This window comes from Accipiter gentilis, chromosome 18 (assembly GCF_929443795.1).
Source record: "Accipiter gentilis chromosome 18, bAccGen1.1, whole genome shotgun sequence".
NCBI lineage: Eukaryota > Metazoa > Chordata > Aves > Accipitriformes > Accipitridae > Astur > Astur gentilis.
The window spans coordinates 6,263,520-6,283,732 of NC_064897.1; the positions used below are offsets into that span (position 1 = coordinate 6,263,520).

The 20,213-nt window shown below is 38.5% G+C and overlaps 1 protein-coding gene across 1 annotated transcript in view; it reads left to right on the forward strand.

Moving 5' to 3' along the window:
* The window catches only part of ANO2 (anoctamin 2), a 199,877-nt gene that overhangs the window by 52,604 nt on the left and 127,060 nt on the right, over nt 1-20,213 (forward strand). The window contains exons 8-10 of the mRNA XM_049821656.1: nt 606-661; nt 902-943; nt 6,548-6,612. Of these exons, the coding sequence (XP_049677613.1) occupies nt 606-661; nt 902-943; nt 6,548-6,612 (163 nt within the window). The remainder of the gene's footprint in view (nt 1-605; nt 662-901; nt 944-6,547; nt 6,613-20,213) is intronic.

Sequence of the window (20,213 nt, forward strand, 5' to 3'; positions counted from 1 at the left end):
TGTGAATTTGGTGAGCACAAACTGATTTAACTCCTGCAAACAAAGCAGCATTGTTTCAAACTGAGAAGGATGGCCGTATCTACTGATATGAGGAAGGGTAGAAAACCCTTCCTTGGTAGGCGTGAAGGGTAGAAGACCCTTGTTTCAGTTAAAATGAGACCTGATCTAGTATTAGTCGACAGAGAGTAAGAGTAAGGGTTTCTTCAATCACAAACTTCTGTGAAAGTGGTTTTTTTTCCTTGTTTGGGTGTGTCAGTGGGGTTCCATGGTTCTGATCATCGTCAAGCTTGAAGAAGGACTTCCTCCTGCTTTCCTCCTCAGTCACATGCCTCTTTGCTATCAGGATGAGAAAGTGGTCAAAATGGTGTTTGTATCATACCAGTTCACTCAAGGAAAAGCACTATATGGAAATAAGCCTTCCTGTGAAAACATGTTTTCCATAGCCAGGTACTTCTAGGTTGGTATATACTCATCTTGACATGATTTTGAATATTTTTAGTAATACAGCTCAGTCCCTTTTGTAATGTCATGAAATGAAATCTGTAATAATCTTTTCTGTTTAGCTGTGCCTAGCTGTTGACCATCTTAATTTTTTTTTCCTTTAGGTATTGGCACATTAATAGCAAACAATGTTTATGATGCAGCATACCCACTTCATGACGTATGTATATACTATTAAAAATGTAGTTCTCTGATGGTATCAGTGCATAGACATTAACGTTTATTGCCTGTGACAATGAAAATATACTCTAAGCGTGTGATTCCAATATGAAAACTCTTACATAAGTACATTTCAAGTTGTGACCTAAAAGTAAAATCAAGAATGTAGGAACAGCTGAGCAATCATTTATTGAATTTTATCTGTTTTTACATCAGCTATAACATTACTTTCTTTCTCTAGGGTGAATATGAAGGCCAAAATGACGACATGAATGAAAGAAAGGTAAAATACATTGCAAAATTAATTTTGTATTAGATTTGAAGTGATAAATGTGAATTAATGTCCTAAATGCTATTGTAAAGCATTATCCAGTGTTCAATCAAGTAAATGCTTTTACAAATGCACATATTTTTGCATTACTTACTTTCCTGTATTTCTGCATATAAAAAATTTTTCACAAGACTTTTTTTAAAGCCTTCTTATGAAGTATTTCAGTGAACTTAATTTAATATTTACATCTTTAAATGCTTCAAGTTTCCCTCCGCATGCATAGATGAGATTTTTCAACCTGTGAGGAAGCAAAAGTTGCTAAATAACTTATATGATTAGTTTTATTCTGTAACCAGATGGTACTATAGAACAATGGTTATTAGAATACAACAAAGCTGTATTTTTTCATTTGATTGTGCATTCAATTAAATTATGTGTAATTTCAAAAAATCTGCTTCCAATTATTTTGAAAATAAAAAGTTTCTAGCTATCAAAAGACTTTTGAAAATATATCATCCACCAACTGTCTGCACAAGAGAAATGGATGCATAATCAAAGACTTTGTGAATTCAGACTGGTTTTAATACTTATGCTTACTGTTAGAAATGAGCAAAGCCTTTTAATTGCTGTGATCGGTTAAGATCCGTTCCATATTGTTCTCTAATGTTTGCTTTTTTTTGTGATATGCAATCAATAGGATAGGAAATGAAGAGGGAAATTTGTGGGGAGAGAAAGGGGGGGAGGGAAGAATGAAAAAAAAGAGAATGTTTGGATGCCTAAAATATTTACTGTACTAGAAACTAAATTGCATATAGTTGGTGATTTTTAAATTATTTCATAGATTTTTTTAACTCTGTGGTATTATATGTTGGTATGTACCATCTGTTGCTTGAAGGAGAGGTAAGAAAATGCCATTAATTTGGCAAAACACAGTGTAGTTCTCAGGAGTGTAATTGCCACCAATGATGATTATTTAAGCATTTGAAGTGAAGACTGAGTTAATAGGTCATACAAATAAATTTGATTTCTCCAGTGCTGGTTTAGAAAAAATTTGAAAATATAATCTTTGTAGTTTTTGGTAACTAGTGTTAACATTTAGCCACTAGATGTCTTCATGTGCCGTATACAATTTAATTTAGTAGATGAACCTTGGTAAGCAAAAGACACAAAGTTGGAAAACAAACTATAAAGAAGCTTGTGTATTTATGTCTGTTATTTCAAACTTTTTGTTCATGAAGAAATTGTCTACTCTGCCCTTGCAGAATTTTCTCTGAGTAAGTTGTAATAGTGATACAGTAATGGACTCTGAAAGTCAGCTACGTAGTTTACTGACTTACAAGGTTAGCAAAATCTTTAGAGAAGAAGGGTAAATGAACATTAGTCAATGGAGGAAGATTGGGTACTGTGGAATAGGGGGGAAGAGGGCCTGAAAGGACTAGTGTCTGGAAAAATATTCACCCTACTAGCTGTATTTTGTGCTGCCTTCTTTTTATTCTGCCTATTAGGCTCAGTTATGAAGTGTTAAGTATTAAAAACATAAAAGCTTCTTTCCAGAAATACTTCATTGATTATTCACATATGTCTCTGCTGCCTAGCCATTGAATCTGCTGTAGTATTTCTATGCATAACATCATCTGTTTTCTATCTGAATCTAATAGTCTCAGTGTTTAATTTCCTGAAAAGCCCTGATCAGGTTTAAAGGAAAGGGGGGCATTTTTGAGATTTTTTTTTTTTTCTCTGCCCCTTTTTATTTTGTCCATTTTAACTTATCTGTGTCTTCCATTTCAATTGTCTGTTGTATAAGCCCCCAAAATAATGAACTGAGACCATCTGGGACACTTATGCCAATAAGGCAGCACAAGTAATTAAGGTTTATGTACCAGTTCATAATATAAAAGGTTAATCCTTATTAGCCCTCTTCAGGACTTCCTTGGAGAAAATGCACAGTGAAACAACACTTTTGTCACATCCTATGAGAATTAGAAATCTGCAGTCAATGAAACCTACTCTTTTCCTAAGACTGTTGATTGAAGTAAAGGGATTTCCATGTTTTAGTGTGATTTCTGCTCTAGAAAAAAATCTTTTTATGAAAGCTATTGCACAGCAGCATGGTATACTCGCCATGAATATAAACACTGACTTGGTCATCTTTAAGCTTCTAGCCCACTGGCAACTTGTAACCCTTCGTTGCTAGCAGTTTGTTTGACATTGAGAAATACATGAAGGCTTTGTTACCTATCTGGGAAATACACTGTTATATACTACAACAACATCCCTAGAATATTAGAAGCAGACTGGAAAGTGTTATTATAAACTTATTGCAAATATTGCTTTTAAATGAAGCTGATAAAATACAATAAACTGTACTACAAAACTCTTCCTAGAATTCCTTTCAATTTCATAAATGTCATGAAAGAAAGCACATTCCAGCTTCCAGATTAAGCTTAATCTTGTAAAATTGCAGTGTTGAGACTGAGGTTTAGTGTGGACAACACACGTGAATGGAAAACATTCATTCCACAAACTCACCTTCAGTGCTATGGCTTTTGGAATCAGAATAACCAGCGTGATTCTGTAGTCTGACATAATGCATAGCAACCTGTTCCTCAATGGACTGCAATTTTAGAAAGACCTTTCTTTTTGCTCTTCAAATTCCATTCTGGAGCTATGTTCAAAACAGCTTTTAAGTAGTTTTAAGAATTTAATAGCATTAACTTTCTTGTTTTGTATATTTCAGTGAATGCATCTGTTAGTATCATTATTTACGGAAATAAATAAAATTGTAGGTGATGTTGTAGGGTAATGGAAAGGGGTGATTTTGAATAGGTAACCACAAGTATTCATATGAAAATATCAATATGGCAGCCAGGGCAATCCTCTTCAATTCCTGTTGAAGCCAAAGAAAATCAAACCCCTCATTTCTTTCCACAAGCACAAAGCATTTTGCAAGACTGCTCTGTAAGAGCAATATTCTAAAGCCAAGACTCCACACTCCTTGAATCTCATTGCCGAATTCCCAATTGCTTCAACAGTGTAGGGTTTACTCCCTGATCTATGAACAGAAAATACTTTATGCTGTATCTTTAATGAGTGTGCAATAACATAGCTGTTCACTTAAATGGTTGCAAGCCAGTTAGCATATTCTGAACAATAATACTTCATTGGGTGCACGTTGCAGAATGCAGGCCTTAATTGCTCACTTGATATTAATTTAGTTATTTCACATAGCATCTGCAGGAGGAGAGGCATTATAAACAGTAGAAAAATGTGATTGGAAAACCTCAAAATATGTCAAGATAACTCTGCAGTTACAGCATCTGAAATTTCCCCACACTTAGTTTAATTGTGCTGTTAACTTCATAAGATGGTGTAGCGTGCTGCTAGCTGTCAAAATGGACCATCTGACAGATGCAACTACTGACGACTGCAAAAAACTATATGTACATTGTTACTAACATCCTCTTGCATACTTGCATAACTCCACTGTGCAATAATCTATTATTTACTGGGAAAAAAGCGCCATGCTTAATGAGCATCTATTCTGCAGATAGAACTTAAAGAGTTTGCAATCTAGTCTGCAAATAAGCTGATGATTTCCACATATTACACATTTTGAAAAAAGCCTATGCCTTACTGTTCTAAAGTTACTGATTTTGACTATCTTTGGAGTTCCTTTTTTTCTGTTAAAGGAAAAAACCTAAACAAATATTTAATTTAACTTCTCTGCAGAATATCCTCTGTTTGTACTTGGTTGTGTATTCGTGTGTGTGCGTTTCTCAGTTTGTGTCTTCCTCCCCAGCAGATTTAAAACTTATTGTCCAATCCTAGCCAGATTTTACAGAAGAATAGAAGTCTCCAAGGTATTAACCCAGCAATTACGTTGCTTCACATTAACGACAATTTCCCTGAGAGAGGTAAGGGACAGTCAGTTAGTGCTCACAGCAAGGGAGGAACTGAAGTATGAAGTCATCTCTTGGAGCCAGCGGATGTTCCACACAGAAGCTCATTCTCTAAGCACAGTTTCATCACTACTCCAGTTTTACTAGGAATGACGTGGGGCCTAATTTTAATGGAGCTGACCTCACCTCTTACATGCTACTCTTTTTCTGGACCCCCTCCACTTCTTTTTTGAAAAGAGGGGCAAAAGGCTTGACACTTGTCTTTTTGGATGATACAGATTTATAATCTATAAATAGTGATGAGGTTAATTTAGTTTCATTTATCACCATATTCTAGTTATTTGTTTATTATTTTTTGATGTGCTCTGTACTTCAAGAAATAGTTTTCAATGAGCATGTTGTCTTAAACTGTCTACAGTCCTTTCATAGCATGAAACTCTGAAAGGAATATGAACAACTCAGGCGGTTCCACAGAAAACGTGACTCTTTTGCATGGGACTGCTCTGATTTTTATTTTCCTCTGAAGATAAAATATGGTGAACAGCAATCTAACAAAAGATCATGCTGACATTTCCTCTGAGCTTCCTTTGGTCTTCGCATAATTCTGGAAAGCTTCATTTTTTAGCGTCCGTTCTGGATTATTAATAAATTCATACGCAGTTATAAAATGTAAGGCTATCAAATTAAGTCTTTCACCAAATTGTAAATTGCATGGTAATTTCTATCCAGCAGCTGGCTTTTGTTTCACAACAGTGTGATGACTTTCACACCATAATTACCAGTTTCCTTTACAGCCTCTTGTAAAAGAGTGTCAGAGGTTTTTTTTTCTTTTTGAAAGTTCAACAACGTTGTGTCACATCGCAGCAATATGAGAGGGAACGAGGAAGACTATGAGAGTCCCTTGCCTATTGCAGTTGAGTGTATTGTGGTTAGTTTACCACAGGTCCAGAAATGTTTCCTTTTATCCCTGTCTCTGTTCCTGCTGGATTCCTCCCGTTGTAAGAAGTTTCTGCAGGATCTATGCTTTCCATTGAGCTGTCTGTAAGCTGTGGGTGAATTTGCCTTTCCAACAGTAAAGCCGTGAACTTCTGTGTCCATGTGCAGCATGGGGAGAGAAGGGGCTTTTATATGGGCTCTACTGGGACTAGTAGCCACAGGAGCTGAGCAGGAGAGAAGACTAGTTTTGGCACAACTATTACCTCTTGGTATGTTTTCACAAACCTGTTTACCAGTTTTGAACTCTTACCTCAGTTCACTTCACCTTGGACCTGGAAACACTGGTCAGTACTTATCTATGGTGTGATTCCAGACATTAAATAAATTACTTCGTAGGAGAATTTCACTCTGTAAGAAGGATTATTTCTAGCATCTTTCCAAAGATTTTCACAAGAGTACAGCACCTTTTATTTTTCCTTTTGAGCCTTTCTATTTAACATCACCATCTAATAAATGTGGTGGGGAGGGGGTAGTTGTGTGGAGAAAGACGTGTGTACACCATCCTCACATTGCTGGCTTGCTTGGAGTCTTCCATAACTGCCTGAAAAATGTACTTGGAAGTTTGGATTGAAGCATGGGAAACTGCTTTTTTTGGTACATATATTTTTAACTCTTAGAAGATGTTTGTAGAAACAGATGGAACCACTTGTTTCTAGTTAATTTTCTGTCGTGTTTTTTGTTTTTGTTTTTGTTTTTTTTTTTTTTTATTTTATTTATTTAGTTGCTGTATCGAGAATGGGCAAGATACGGAGTATTTTACAAGTTTCAGCCTATTGACCTCATAAGGTAATATGGACTTGGATAAAACACTAAGGGACCTGGTTAGCTGATATAGATTAAGTTCCTTCCAGTTACTTCAGCAAATGAAATCTTGCATTGATCAGAGCATTAAAAATAACACTCTCACTGTTTTTCTGGAGCTCTGATGATAGTTTACTGTAGCAAAAATACACTAAATAATAACATACCTTTGTTTTTGTATAGTGCTGGAATGTCATACTTCAGATTTAAAAAAACCAAACATTAATTCTTTCAAAAAAGAGGAATTCCCATTTACATTGATGAATTTTTATTGGAGAGTATGGTCACAAAATCTGGTGAATAATCAGAAGCTGGTGTTCACATCATGAATCAGTGTGAAAGTATTTGACAGTTTTGAAATTGATTTGATTTTTTTACTCCTGATTTTACAAGTTTTATTCATCTGAGCACATCCATATGTGTTCCCAGTGGTTTTTGTATACTTTGAATTTTGATATTACAAACATAGAAGAAGTTGGGCTTACAATAAGACAAAACAAAACAACCATGCTTTTTAAGGAATTTTGACAATATCTCTACAAGAAAGCCAAACCAAACAAAAACATTTTTTGTTGTATGCTACAAATACTGAATAAAGAAAAGGAAATGTTTGTGAAAACTGCTGGCTTGAAATATTACATAAGTTATATCTAGGAATAAATGAACTGTGATATTAACAAACAAACAATTAAAAAAAAAATCTGTTTCTGGTTAATTTGTATACAAAAGAAAGATGACATTTGTTAGTGATAATCTTTTGAGTAATCGAACTCCAACTAGGTTTTAATATACGATCCGCCCCTACCTGCAAAAGCTGGTGTTAGTGATATGGATAATCAATAATCTTTGTAAAATGCATTTATTGTATTTTGAGTTAAAGTTGAAATACTGCATATAGTTTTTCAAAGACTTAACCAGTAACTGTAACATGAGCAGAATTGCTCTTTATTGGGAGCGAGATGTTTCAAATTGGCAAATGGGAGGGAGACCATAAAATCTTACTGAGGTTCTGCAAAGCTTTGAAATTTCCTCTTTTTTGCCTTAATGTTTTTGTGCAGGATTTATGTACTTTTTGAATACAAGTTATTCCAGGCCAGGCTACTGTATGGAATAGGTAAACTCAGAACAAGATTACAACACCTGGTATGTAGTTAGTAAATAGTACAAACGTTAAGTTAAACTGTGACTGGCAAGAGGAATTTTCAAGTTTTACCAGACCTGACAGCTCAGCTGAATTAAAAATGGAGGTACATCTGCTTACACTCCATCTTCATTTGTATTTTGCTGTCTCCATTATAATGTTTCATTACACTGATATGATTTCATAGAAATTTTGTGGGTTAACCTTCTGTGAGAAAGAAAAAAAGGACCAGACATGTGCAATTGATTCTCTGTTCTCAGAGATGATTGTGCTCGCTTTTATCTTCCATACTTTGCTTGACTGCAAGTTTGACTGTTACCACTAAAATAAATGTGGTTTTTATTTTCTGGGTAATGTTAGAGCTTTAGAGTATATCTACCTGAAGAATTACCACCCTTTTCTTTCTGCAACTGAAGTAGGTTTTTGCACTTCTGTAACATGGGGGGGATTTGAGCTCAGTCTCAATGTAGATACTTATTCCCTTGCAAATCTTTTTTAACTATTCCTGTTTCACCTTTATTCAGTAAGAATGCAAATGAAACTCATTCTTTAACTGAAGTGCCTATGCTTGAAGACTAAGTATGGCACTGTAGAATTATTATAAATCATTCCTGGTGCCTCAGTACCTCGCTTCTGGTCATACAGTTGTTGCCAAGCGATTGTACACCAAAGTTAGGAACCACATATTTGTTATGCTCACTCTTGGCATAGACTGGGACTTCTCTGAGGTCTCTTCTAAGGTCTGATATCCCAAGGGAGTGCTAACTGCATAGTCAGTCTTTGAATATTTTCAAGTTCTTAACAACATAAAACCAAATAAAGGACCATTACGATACTCACTGACACTTCCATTAACCCCTGTGTCTTAATCTGTAAAAGTATTCTGCTCTGCCTTTATGCATTTCTTTGGACTATAGAGAAAAGCTTTTTTTTTTTTTTTTTTGTAAATGAGGAAAGGCAGTTGTGAGTGAGGAGGGTTTCACCAAATGAGAACACAGTGGGCGTAACATATTTCTATTCTACAACAAAACAATTTCAGTTAAAAAGGGAATATATAGTGCAGATCATGCAGATAGTACAGTGTGATTTGAGGATTGATTTGTAAAATGTTTATAACACTCCATCCCTCAGTGCACATTCTGATACTAAATAACATTGCTTAAAACAAAGCCTGGCTAGTGCATTGCTTTATTTTCAAAAGCACATGAATGTAAATATAGCCATATTTATTCAATTTTTGCCATTCATATACATCTATTTTCAACTCAGATTAAGAGGATGATAAACACTTTTTGAGAGCAAAATTAACAATTATTTGCTAACAGGTATCTAGGCTGGACATACCAATGGTTTACCTCCTCTTACAGTCATCCTTAGACTTGGAAGGCATGATTGATATATTAACAAGTAGAGAATGAAAGTCGCAGTTCTAGGATATGTAGGGCTCTAGAGATTTATCTGTTATAATATACTTTTTTTCTCATCCTAATTTAAGTATTCATTTCTACTAGAGAGGAGTTTCTTTAGTGTAGCTTTCTTGTAAGAATGCACTTATCAACAGTAGTTTCTCTCAATCCTTGTAATGTAATCTAAAAGGTGCTAAAAAAAACCATCTGTGGTTCAGTGATTTTTTTTTCTATTTTGATGATATTCTTTTCTCAAATGAAGATGTGTTCGAAGCCAGTTTCTAGCAATTTTTGCAGTTAATGTATTTGTTAGTTTCTTAAGTGGTAATGCTACTGTTGATCCAGAGACAGGGAGGACACTCCCTAGGAATTTATGAACCTGAGTGAAGAAAACAGGTTTTGTGATTATTTTTTTAAAATAAATGTTATAGTATGTTAATAAAAGTTTTAACAATGTGACTCTAGAATTAATAGGTTGTCCTTAGACTTACCCTCTGCTCAAAGCAGGGCTGGCTTGAAAGCCAGATCAAATTGCTCATGAGTTTTGGAATCTCTAAGGATGGAGATCACATAGCTTCTCTGGGCACCCTTTCCAGCACTGCACCACTCTCAGGGAATACATTTTTCCTTCTGTCCAGACCAAATTTTCCTTGGTACTACTTGCAGCCACTGTCTCTTGTCTTAGGGCAGTGCACTTCTAAGGAGTTATAGCAAGTCAAGAAAACATACAGCAAGGAGAAGAAGTATGGTAGAATTTATAATAAATTATATTTCTGGTTGAACACCACCTTTATCACTCAGGAGCTGTAAATGACAGAAGTGAGTATGCTAAGGTTGCTGGTATCAGAAAGAGAGGGTTAACCTTATGAGACAAAAGCTTACTTAACTCCTGGAAAACTGGCAAGTTATCTTCTTAATGGACATCTTGAAGCACCTGCAGATGGGAACCTGTGTATGAACTGAATTTCAGATAGACAACCATCATCATAGAAGGGAGGTCCCCTTTTGTTATCTTGTTATTAATATAAGAATACCTCACCCTAGGGAAGTCAAGCAGAGCTAGCTCATTTTTAACTGCGGTGGAGCTTATTTTAATATTAATGCTTCTAAAAGGTCTCAGCTCATCAGCTCCTTCTAACCCATCTCATTTTTCACTTTTTTATTTCTATTGCCTATTGCTAGGAATTCACCTCTCTTCTTAAAAACTAACAGGCTACATTATCTATGGCATCATGACTTTCAAAGCTCCAAGTGCCTGTATATGCTTATCTTGCTGTAAAGCCCAAAACTGGGAAGACATGGTCATTGTAAAGATTAAGACTATGTATACAATAACTTTTTTTGCAGGAGTAGGTGGAAAAGTGTGTTATCCAAAATATTATTTATAGTGTATAGCATGTAAATCAAAACTTGCGAGTTTCTGTTACTCAAACTGCCTGCCTAATATATTTCCTCCTTCCTATTTTTAGCTGTGTTTTAATTTGGAATGGAAAATTGTTTCAACTTCTTGTGTAAGGAATTCTAGCCCTTCATTGCAGTGTGTCCATGTTGAACCTGCTCTTGAGTGAACAGTCACCAGTTCCCCTCTGTTCCTGCATTTGAATGCTGTCTTCCTAAAACACAGCAGCCTGTAACTTTCTCTTCCTGGCAGTTTTTAAAGCAATGACAGACCTATTATGTTCCAAAGTTTCATTGTCTCAGCTCTGGATACTGTTACCTTCACTTTCAGTGTCCTGGGGCATGTGTAGTGCGGTGTTCAATGTAAGCAGTCAGGCCCCCAAAGTATTATTACTGGTTTGCCTTTTTACTGTCTTTCATCAATATTTACCACAAAAACCAAAACTGGCTATATCTGCTTACTCAACTTAGGATAGGGTAGTTTTAAAGGAGCAATAAAATAAGAAAAGGGGAGTTCTGCTGAAATGGTGTTTTTATTGTCTTTAGAGATAAGCGTTTCTTCCTTGGCAAAAGTGTGGTTAAGATCAGTTTCTGGTACAACGTTCCCCTAACTCTGGCCATCTGTCCTGCTTAATACATTAGCAAATCACTGCCGCTTTCACCACCGTGCTTTGTAGCCACATCTTCATCTCTTAAGAGGGAACATTCATCTCCACATACTGTCTAGAATTCTAAGAACTTGAAAATAAAGGTCTGCGGTGCCGTCCCTGATTCCAGAGGTACACTCAAATGTTGTTCAGTCATTGTTCAAACTAACTTTGGGGTTTTTGATCCTCAAAGTGCAGATTCTCCTGTATGTTTTAATTCCTCTGCTTCCCTGTCACTCTTCTGTTATTATTGTGAATTAACCGAACCAAACATCTGATCTTTATTTTTTTATGCAGCGTAACCACTTGGGCAGAAAACAACCTTGTAATACATGGTACCTCACAGGGCTTGAACAACCCTCTCTAATGCTTGCTTCAGAGCTAAGCCTAATCAGTCCAGACTAATATTTTGGGAGAGAGATATACCCAGCGCCCCGCTCTGTGGTGGGCTGGCTGACCCAGCAGGTCAGTCTTACACTCCCCAGATTCACAACAAATACCTATATATTTTCTGACAGCCAGGTTTCAAAGCAGGAGACGGGGAGGCCTGCCTCCCATATACAGCCACCAGACTCGGAGCGTTGAGGTCCCTTCACACTTGCCTTCTGCAAGGCTTACACGACTATCACCGGCTTCCATAACGCTGCGGAGACAAAAGAAAACTCCACCATGGTAGGTGTGCAGGGTAATATTTGGTTCCTAGTGCCTGGAGAATAGTTATGTTATGCACTTTTCTCTCTGCTGAAGCAACTGCTAGGTCAGGTGATTATTTACTACGTTCTGAGTAAGACATCACTTACGGCGTTGGGTCTGTACACCATTACAATGAGGACCTTTTCTCTACCTGACTGTTTGATTCCTTCTTTAACAGAAATGCCTTTTTGGTGGAAACCAAGTATGTTTCAGGCTTATCCATTGATTCTTTTCTTTTCTATCCTCTTTTCTGCACTGTATGCCAGTGGGGCATTTCTCATTTTGGGGGGTTTCCTTTCCCTTTGAGAGAGGATGGCGTTTGCTTTCTTTTTGGATATTAGTGATAACTAAGTATGTTTAGAGTGTTGTGCTTTCCCCCTTAGTCTGGTGAATTACTGTAGCATTCTTCTGAGATGATTCATAGGATCCTGGAAAGGGTCCCCTTATGCCAGGTGGGTAAAGACAGTAAAAACCAGTTCTTCTTGGTAAATAACTAAATGACTCCGTTCCCATACAGAAATATGGGAACACTATGCAATTCTTCCCTGACTGTCTTTAGTGGGCATATCTTCAACATTCACAAAGATGCTGAGGCTAAATGCAAGAAATTCTTTATTAGGAAAAAGAGAAAACAGCTTTAAGCCTGGGAAAGTGCAGTAATCGAACAAACATAGCATTAAATAGAAAAATGCCCATGAGCTCTACCAGTAACTTTGGCAGTAGTCCATCTAGCTCCTTTCCAAACCTCTGCTGAGAACGTGCCCGAGGCAATAATCTGAGCATATCTTCTCCCTATAACTGTGTTGCACTTCGAGTCCAACATCTTTTTATAGTTCCAAGGAACTCTACAGCAAATATTTGTTCCCAACGTGGGGTACGTTCAACTTACAGTTCATCATCATTAGGTACACCAGGTACAGTAGGAAGTGCTATGCCAGTATTCACTAAGCCTTGAGGATGTCCTTTGTGCCAGTTTTTACAGCAGAGACCTTCCTGGAGTGGGCCAGAAGCAGATGGGACCCTGGAGTGGAGTCCTAGCTGTTGAGAAAGGAATGCTTTCTCCATCGTTATAATTCTTTCCCTTTTCCAGTGTCTGTGTGATCTCGTTACCCCTCACAACCCCAGTTTATTTATGAATGGACTTTTGTATCATGGCATAGGTCCATTAAATGGACTGCGTATTAGATGCTTGATGCTAGGACAGCACTTTTCATCTGCAGTTGTAGGGAGTTTCCCCTCCACCCCTGGAACTTCTTGTTACAGGGCTTACATGAGTGCTTGCCTGTGTTTATTGCAAAGCAGAGGGGTTTTGCTCATGGTGCATAAATCACTGAAGAATTTGTATTGAATTATTCTGCTGGATGCAGGCCTGTGACTTGAGTGAGATGATTTACTTACAGCTCTGCATTTCATAGACTTTGCCAGTCCTGTAGGAAGTGGTTCTCTGTCTGTTTTGGCAAGAACTTGGTCTTATTTATTGGTGCTTGTTTGAGAGATGGAATTTTAAACCAGTAGGCTTGTATTGCAGTGGTGAGGAAAAACAGATCCCCGCTTTCTGATAAACAAAATTCCCAGGCTTCAGGTCACTGTATGAACACTAAGATCCTCATTACCATCCAGATTTCTCACTCCTTCCGTGGGATTTTCAAAAGCTAGATCCAGCAAAGGATGTGCACATCTACATCAGGACTTATGCAAAGCCAAGGCTCTGATGACTGAAGCTGCTGTGCAGCTTCCCAGTGCCTCCCCCTTCGTTTGTGAAGTTTTGTAGGCAGCTAGAGTTCAGTTTTATCTGTGTGCAGAACTGTCTCAGGCTAAGTTCCGTAGTGCCTGTATGATGCCTAAGCTTCACAGCCAGCCCAACAGGTATCTTTGGAGGTGATACCAGTGTATTTTGACAGGAAACGAAAGTTTGTTCTTTTAAACTGGACAAGCAAAAGCCAGAGGTGGGAGGCCACATTTGGAAACAAAAGAGAAAGTTCTGCACGATTTTATATACATGCATACAAATATTTGTAGGCATCTAGAGGTGTGTATTGCTGGGAACTGCAGGGAGTAGAAAACAGTTGCTGCATTTGGGTGTTTACAGTTCTGCTCATCTTTCTTGTAAAACTTCTCTGGGCATCTTAATCTTGTAGAAAGTATTGGCTATGGCATGCTGGAGTGAGAGGAGGTCCTCTTCTGACTCCTTGAGCACTGACCAAGGGTTAAGACCAACCCTTGTCATCTGGTTTAAAGGTATACCCCAATATTAAGATGCTTCGTATGAGGATCCTCTCTCTCTCTCTGTACATAAGTTACATTAGGACAGACCATAGCTTTGTCTGATCCAGTAACCTGTCTCTAACAGTGGACAAAACCAAGATGATAAGGAAAGAGATTTAGAACTGGGCACCATATAACAATTATCCCCAAAAAACTTCTGCATAAAGAAGGATTCCACCATGGGAAATCTCTGAACTTCCACGGTCGGTACAGAGAGCAGGAAAATGAACAATTTAATACAATATTGAGCAGGTGATTACTGCTGTTGTGTATTACTGTCTTGGTGGAATAGTTGCAATTGAAGTGTTCAAAGATCACAGAATCACAGAAAGGTTGAGGTTGGCAGGGACCTCTGGAGGTCATCTGCTCCAAACGCTTGCTCAAACAGGGCCATCTAGAGTCAGTTTCCCAGGACTGCGACTAGATGTTTTTTGAATATCTCCAAGGAGAGAGACGCCACAACCTCCCCGGGAAACCTTTTCTAGTGTTCAGTCATCCTCACAGTAAAAAAGCATTTCCTGATGTTGAGAGGAGCCTCCTGTGTTTCAGTTTGTGCCCATTGCCTCTTGTCCTGTCATTGGGCAAACTGAAAGAGCCTGGCTCCATCGTCTTTGCACCTTCCCTTCAGGTATTTACATACATTAATAAGATCCCCCTTGAGTCTTCTCTTCTCCAGGCAAAACAATCTCAGCTCTCTCAGCTTTTCCTCATATGTGAGGTGCTCCAGTTCCTTAATCATCCTTGTGGCTCCTCACTGGACTCTTTCCAGTATGTCCATGTCTCTCTTCTACTGAGGAGCGCAGCACTGGACACCGTACTCCCACTGTGGCTTTGCCAGTGCTGAGCAGAGGGGAAAGATGACCTCCCTTGACCTGCTGGCAATACTTTGTCTAAAGCGACCAAGGATACCATTTGCCTTCTTTGCAGCAAGGGCACATTGCTGGCTCATGTTCAAGCTGGTGTGCACCAGGAGTCCCAGGTTCTTTTCTCCCAAGCTGCTTTTCAGCTGGGTGGCCCCCAGCACTTACCGGTGCCTGGGGTTGTTCTTCCGCAGGTGCGGGACTTTGTACTTGTCCTTGTTGAACTTCACGATGTTCCTGTCAGCTCATTTCTTCAGCCTGTCAAGGTCCCTTTGGATGGCAGCACGACCCTCTGGCCTATCAGCAACTCCTCCCAGTTTTGTGTCATCTGCAAACTTGCTGAAGGCTACAGTCTGTCTCATCATCCAGATCATTAATGAAGATGTTAAACAGGACTGGACCCAGTATTGACCTCTGGGGTACACTCTAGTCACTGGCCTCCAACTGGACTTTGTGCCACTGACCAGCACCCTCTGGACCCAGCCATTCAGCCAGTTTTCAATGCTCCTCACTGCTCAACCATCCCATACATCTACAGCTGCTCTGTGAGGATCTAATGGGAGACAGTGTCAGAGGCCTTACTGAAGTCCAGATAGACAACATTCACTGCTTTCCCCTCATCTACCAGGCCAGTCACTTCATCATTGAGGTTTATTAAGTTGGTCAAGAATGACTTCCCCTTGGTGAAGCCATGCTGACTACTCCTGACGATTTTCTCATCTTTAATGTGTCTGGAAATGGTTTCCAGAATTAGCTGCTCTGCCACCTTCCCTGGGATTGATGTGAGGCAGATCGGTCTGTAGTTCCATAGGTCCTCCTTCTTGAAGATGGGGGTGACATTTGTTTTCCTCCAGTCTTTGGGCACTTCTCCCAGCTGCCATCATCGATGAAAGATTATCAAAAGTGGCCCTGCAATGACATCTGCCAGCTCCCTTAGCACTCGTGGGTGCATCCCATCAGGGCCCATGGACTTAGGCATGTCCAGTTTGCTTAAGTATTCCCTCATCTGGTCGTCTTCTGCCAAGGCGACATTTTCCTTGCTTAAACCTTTCCCCCTATCTCTGGGATCTGGGATTCCTGAAGGCCTGAAAGATAACGAACCAGAAACTCTTGCATGCATTTACCTTACAGGATGCATTTGAATGTCTTTTGTTTGCCTTTCCATTTGTCACAGTCTCTGAAGTCTGGAAGGCTAGCAGTTTAAATTTTAGTTAAACAGGAATGTTCTGTAACTCTCTTATTGTCTCAAAATGGCAAGAGGCAAGCCTTGCTATCGCAAGGTGTGCAGTAATACTGTGACTAAAAAGAATTTATTATACTTGTATTTTATTGGAAATTACACATCTGTTTACTAGCCACTAGATGGTGTCTATCTGACAGTAGCAATACAGTGCAAGTACTTATGAGTACTTACTTACCAAAGCAAATACATGAAATTAATTCAGACTCTGAAGTAAGGCTTAGCTATATTAATTTGAAAAGCAAGAAAGCTTTCATGAAATATTACTTATTATAAATCAAAGTTATTTATGAAAATAAGTCAGTATTTGAACTTCAAACTCTAGATTGTGAAAACTGTGCAAATTATCTTGTGAAAATTGAAGATTAGGAAAGTGATAAAATATCAGTGACCTCACATGTGTTTAAAGTAAAAACTTGGGCAAACATTTCATTTTCAAGTAAATAAAAGCTGGAAAAGCAAGTCATAGTGGGTGTTAAGAAAATAGGGAGAAAAAGACTAGGTTACATCCCTGCCAGTCTAAAAAGCAGGGTGATTCACTGTATCATATTAAATAAGTCACTCCTTATTTGTAGGAGCTTGTAGAGTTTATTATGAGAGAAAATGTTATATGTATAACTGAATGAGTTATTTGTTTCTTACATAGACTGTCACTTGCTGTGCTGAGGTGTTTATAAAGTGGAACTGTACGCCCTTCCTCATAGGTGTATTAGTTACATTAGTATTGACTCAGCCTCACGTAGCTGGGCTACATACTATGGATTTTTAATTTGCCAGGTTTGGAGGGTTACTGACATTTTTGAATCCTAAAGTATGCTAGAGATTAAAGTAGGGAGACACTGAGTGTATGTAGGTTGTCTTGTGCATGAGTTCTGGGAAGTGACGGGACACACTGCTTTACTACTCTTGCTGAAAATGTCTCTCTTTAGTAAGGTGTGCTGTGGCTACTGCAGTCTCAGAGACGTGGAGAAGCTTTGTAGGCAAAGAACCTGACAGGCAAATCCAGACATCAACAGAGTAATGTAATCAGGCATTTAATACTTTCAAACACTACGTAAGGTTAAGGACTGCTATTACCGCACCTAAAGGGCTACGTATGAGTACATTGTTATTTTTATGTTCCTGCAAATCACATTCTCCTTGTGTCTAGCTCTCTGATAAAAGTTCTCTTTACCCGTGGGGATCTGGACACTTTACAAAGGCCATGCACAAATCAGAAAATGCTCTGTAGAGGCAATGAAGCTTTGTATTCTCCCATAACAGAGAGCAGAATGCAGTTACAGAGCTTCCGACTAACCAGCATCATGTTGCTTGCTTATAAAATTGGTAGGTAGTCAGACTTAATTTCTGTCTCAGTCACATTACATGTCTACTTATTATGCTTCTATTGTTTCTTGTATTACAGTCAGTAAACAAAGGCTTTTTTCAGTTTATAATCCATCACCACAAACTATGCCCTTTCAGTTGTATTCTGACAATTTCTTGGAATGGAAGCAATAAGGTTTGTGAAGCTCAGTGAGTGGCTTGTCCTGGTTTTATTTCTTTACGGGGTAAGGTTTGATCTTTTGCTATTTTAAATTGCAGTTAATACACAAATTCTGTGGGGTTTTTATTCTAGATATTTTTCCCAAGTTTTTCAATACATCAGAATTTGAGAACTTGAGTATTCCCTTCCTCCACACACATCACCTTCTCCCTAAACAGTACCCGGTTACTGTGTTGAATAGTACTTATTTCTTCAGAGACAAGAGACTAGGGGAAAACATAGTTCTACATCTAAGTGAATTTAAAAATTTCTGTTCTGTAAGGGGTTGCAATATTTTGGTAGTGTTCTTTTGTCCTATAATGGACCACAAGTAATATTTCACAGTGGTTTGGAAGAAAATGCATCTGTGGCTGTTATAATCTGTAATTTAGGCAGGTTTGGCTCCAGAATTCAGGTACCATTAGAGTACACAGCAAATATTTGTTAACTAATGCTTTTGAACAAGAACTTTAACTAAAAGGGCTTGATTAAATGGCCCTTGTGGCATTTTGCTTCATTCTACTTTCAGGCAAGAAGTCTGATTCATAGTTCGTAGTTTCTCTGTTGGTCTTTGGTGAATGCTCTTAGAAGCACAGTGGATGACTCTATGCATTACTTGTTAGAGAAAATACACAGGGTATGAAGTCTTTTATAGAAATCAAAAGGCAGCCTGTGGCTCTGAACTTGCTTCCAGGTCTTACTGATCTGGTACCGAGTGTTCCAAAGTGAATTGAGGGACATTTGCAGATGTGGACACAAACACGAACATTAGAGCTAGCTTTCAGCATTTAGGGTTTGATTTAGGGTTCTTGCACAAGCTTACCAACTATTTTCACAAACACCCTTATAATCACTCTCTACTGGACAGTCTTGATCTTTATCTCCAGTTTAGGGAAAACCACGTGCTCTTACCTTGGACAGAGGCTCCTTTCTTTGTTTTCTGTGTGCAGAACTACTTAGCCTTTCTAATGGACTTTTTCTGTCCTCCCTCAGACTCAGCTGCATTGTAATTTAGCTGAGGTTCTGTAGTTGTTTTTTTTTTTCTCCTCTTAAAATTTTAATAAAAAAAGTTTTTCAGTCTCTTGGCAAGTTGTTCCAAGGGGGCTTGTCTTCTGCCAGGAGCCTTTCTTGGCTTCCATATTGCTCCATTTGGTGCACTCTCTGTACATCTGGATTTAGCACTGATATGTTTCTTCTTGGGACTGTCTGGACAAAGTATGTGTATATATGCTCTCAGGCACAAACATGGTAGAAATCTCTAGGATCTCTGGATGCACAGCAGCCTCAGTGCTGCTGCTGAGCGGTAATTCCACCCAGGTGTCCCAGATGGTTGTAATAAATGTTTGAATCCTGCCCTGAGAAAATTTTCAAGTGGAGAAAAAATGACAAATCCAGAGAAGTTAGGACATAGGCAACTCTACCTGGAGTGAAATGGTGGGGTATACAGAGATGTTATGTCCTGTTCCCGATTCCGTTACAGTGACTGGCGTTTTCTCTGTACTTCAGCAGTCTTTCTGAAATAAGTCTACAGTTTTGAGATGGAAACTTCAGTTTGGTGGGGACTATTGTCTCAGAAATAAGGAAAAATCTCCTGTGTTCTGAATATAATACATGCTAGAAATGAGTTCTATGTTTGTAAGGAGAATCATTGTTTTACCTTTGGTGTAATGGTGACAAGGCCCGCTGAAGGAATTAATTGTGTTCCTTACCCTCTGCAACAGGTTGTTATTTTCTCTGCTGGTCTGTCACAGCTGTTCATAGGCCTACACTGTGAACTGCCTTGTGGTGGGTCAGAAAGGGAATGCACACCTGGGCTGGAAGCTGGGGAGGGAAAGAAAGTTTTTAAACTGGCTCTGGCAGCAGAGATATTCTGACATAAAACTGTACTGTGAGAGGACTGCTGGTCCTTTCTCCCGATAGTAGGAATAGCAGAATTTTGTCCACAATTTGTGTGAATCGGTTTATTTTGAAGGCACAAGTAATACGTGTGACTTGTTTGACCATTTGCACAGGGGAAAGCCTACCCTGTAAATCAGTTTAGTTTTGTAGCTGTAAATTAGTTTAGTTTTGCATAGAAACTATTCCACCACCATAGGGGTGGTAGAATGAATTGTGGCAAACATGAAATAACAGCTGGCCTAGAATGGGGTATGGAAATTAAAAAACTGAAGGGTTTTGAACAGATTTCCCAGTTAGGTGACTCAGTGTCCACAGCGTCTTTTCCTCGCTTTTTTAACTTTGTTCCTGAACGACTCCAGAGTTCTTTCCAGCGTGTGTCATGGACCACATGCTTTATTCACATTCCAGGTATCCCACACTTGTTTTCACAGAGTCAAAAACTAAAGTTTTTTTTTTCCTTCTCTCTTTCTCCTCCCTTCCCCGAATCTTAGTCTATTTATAAATTGCACAAC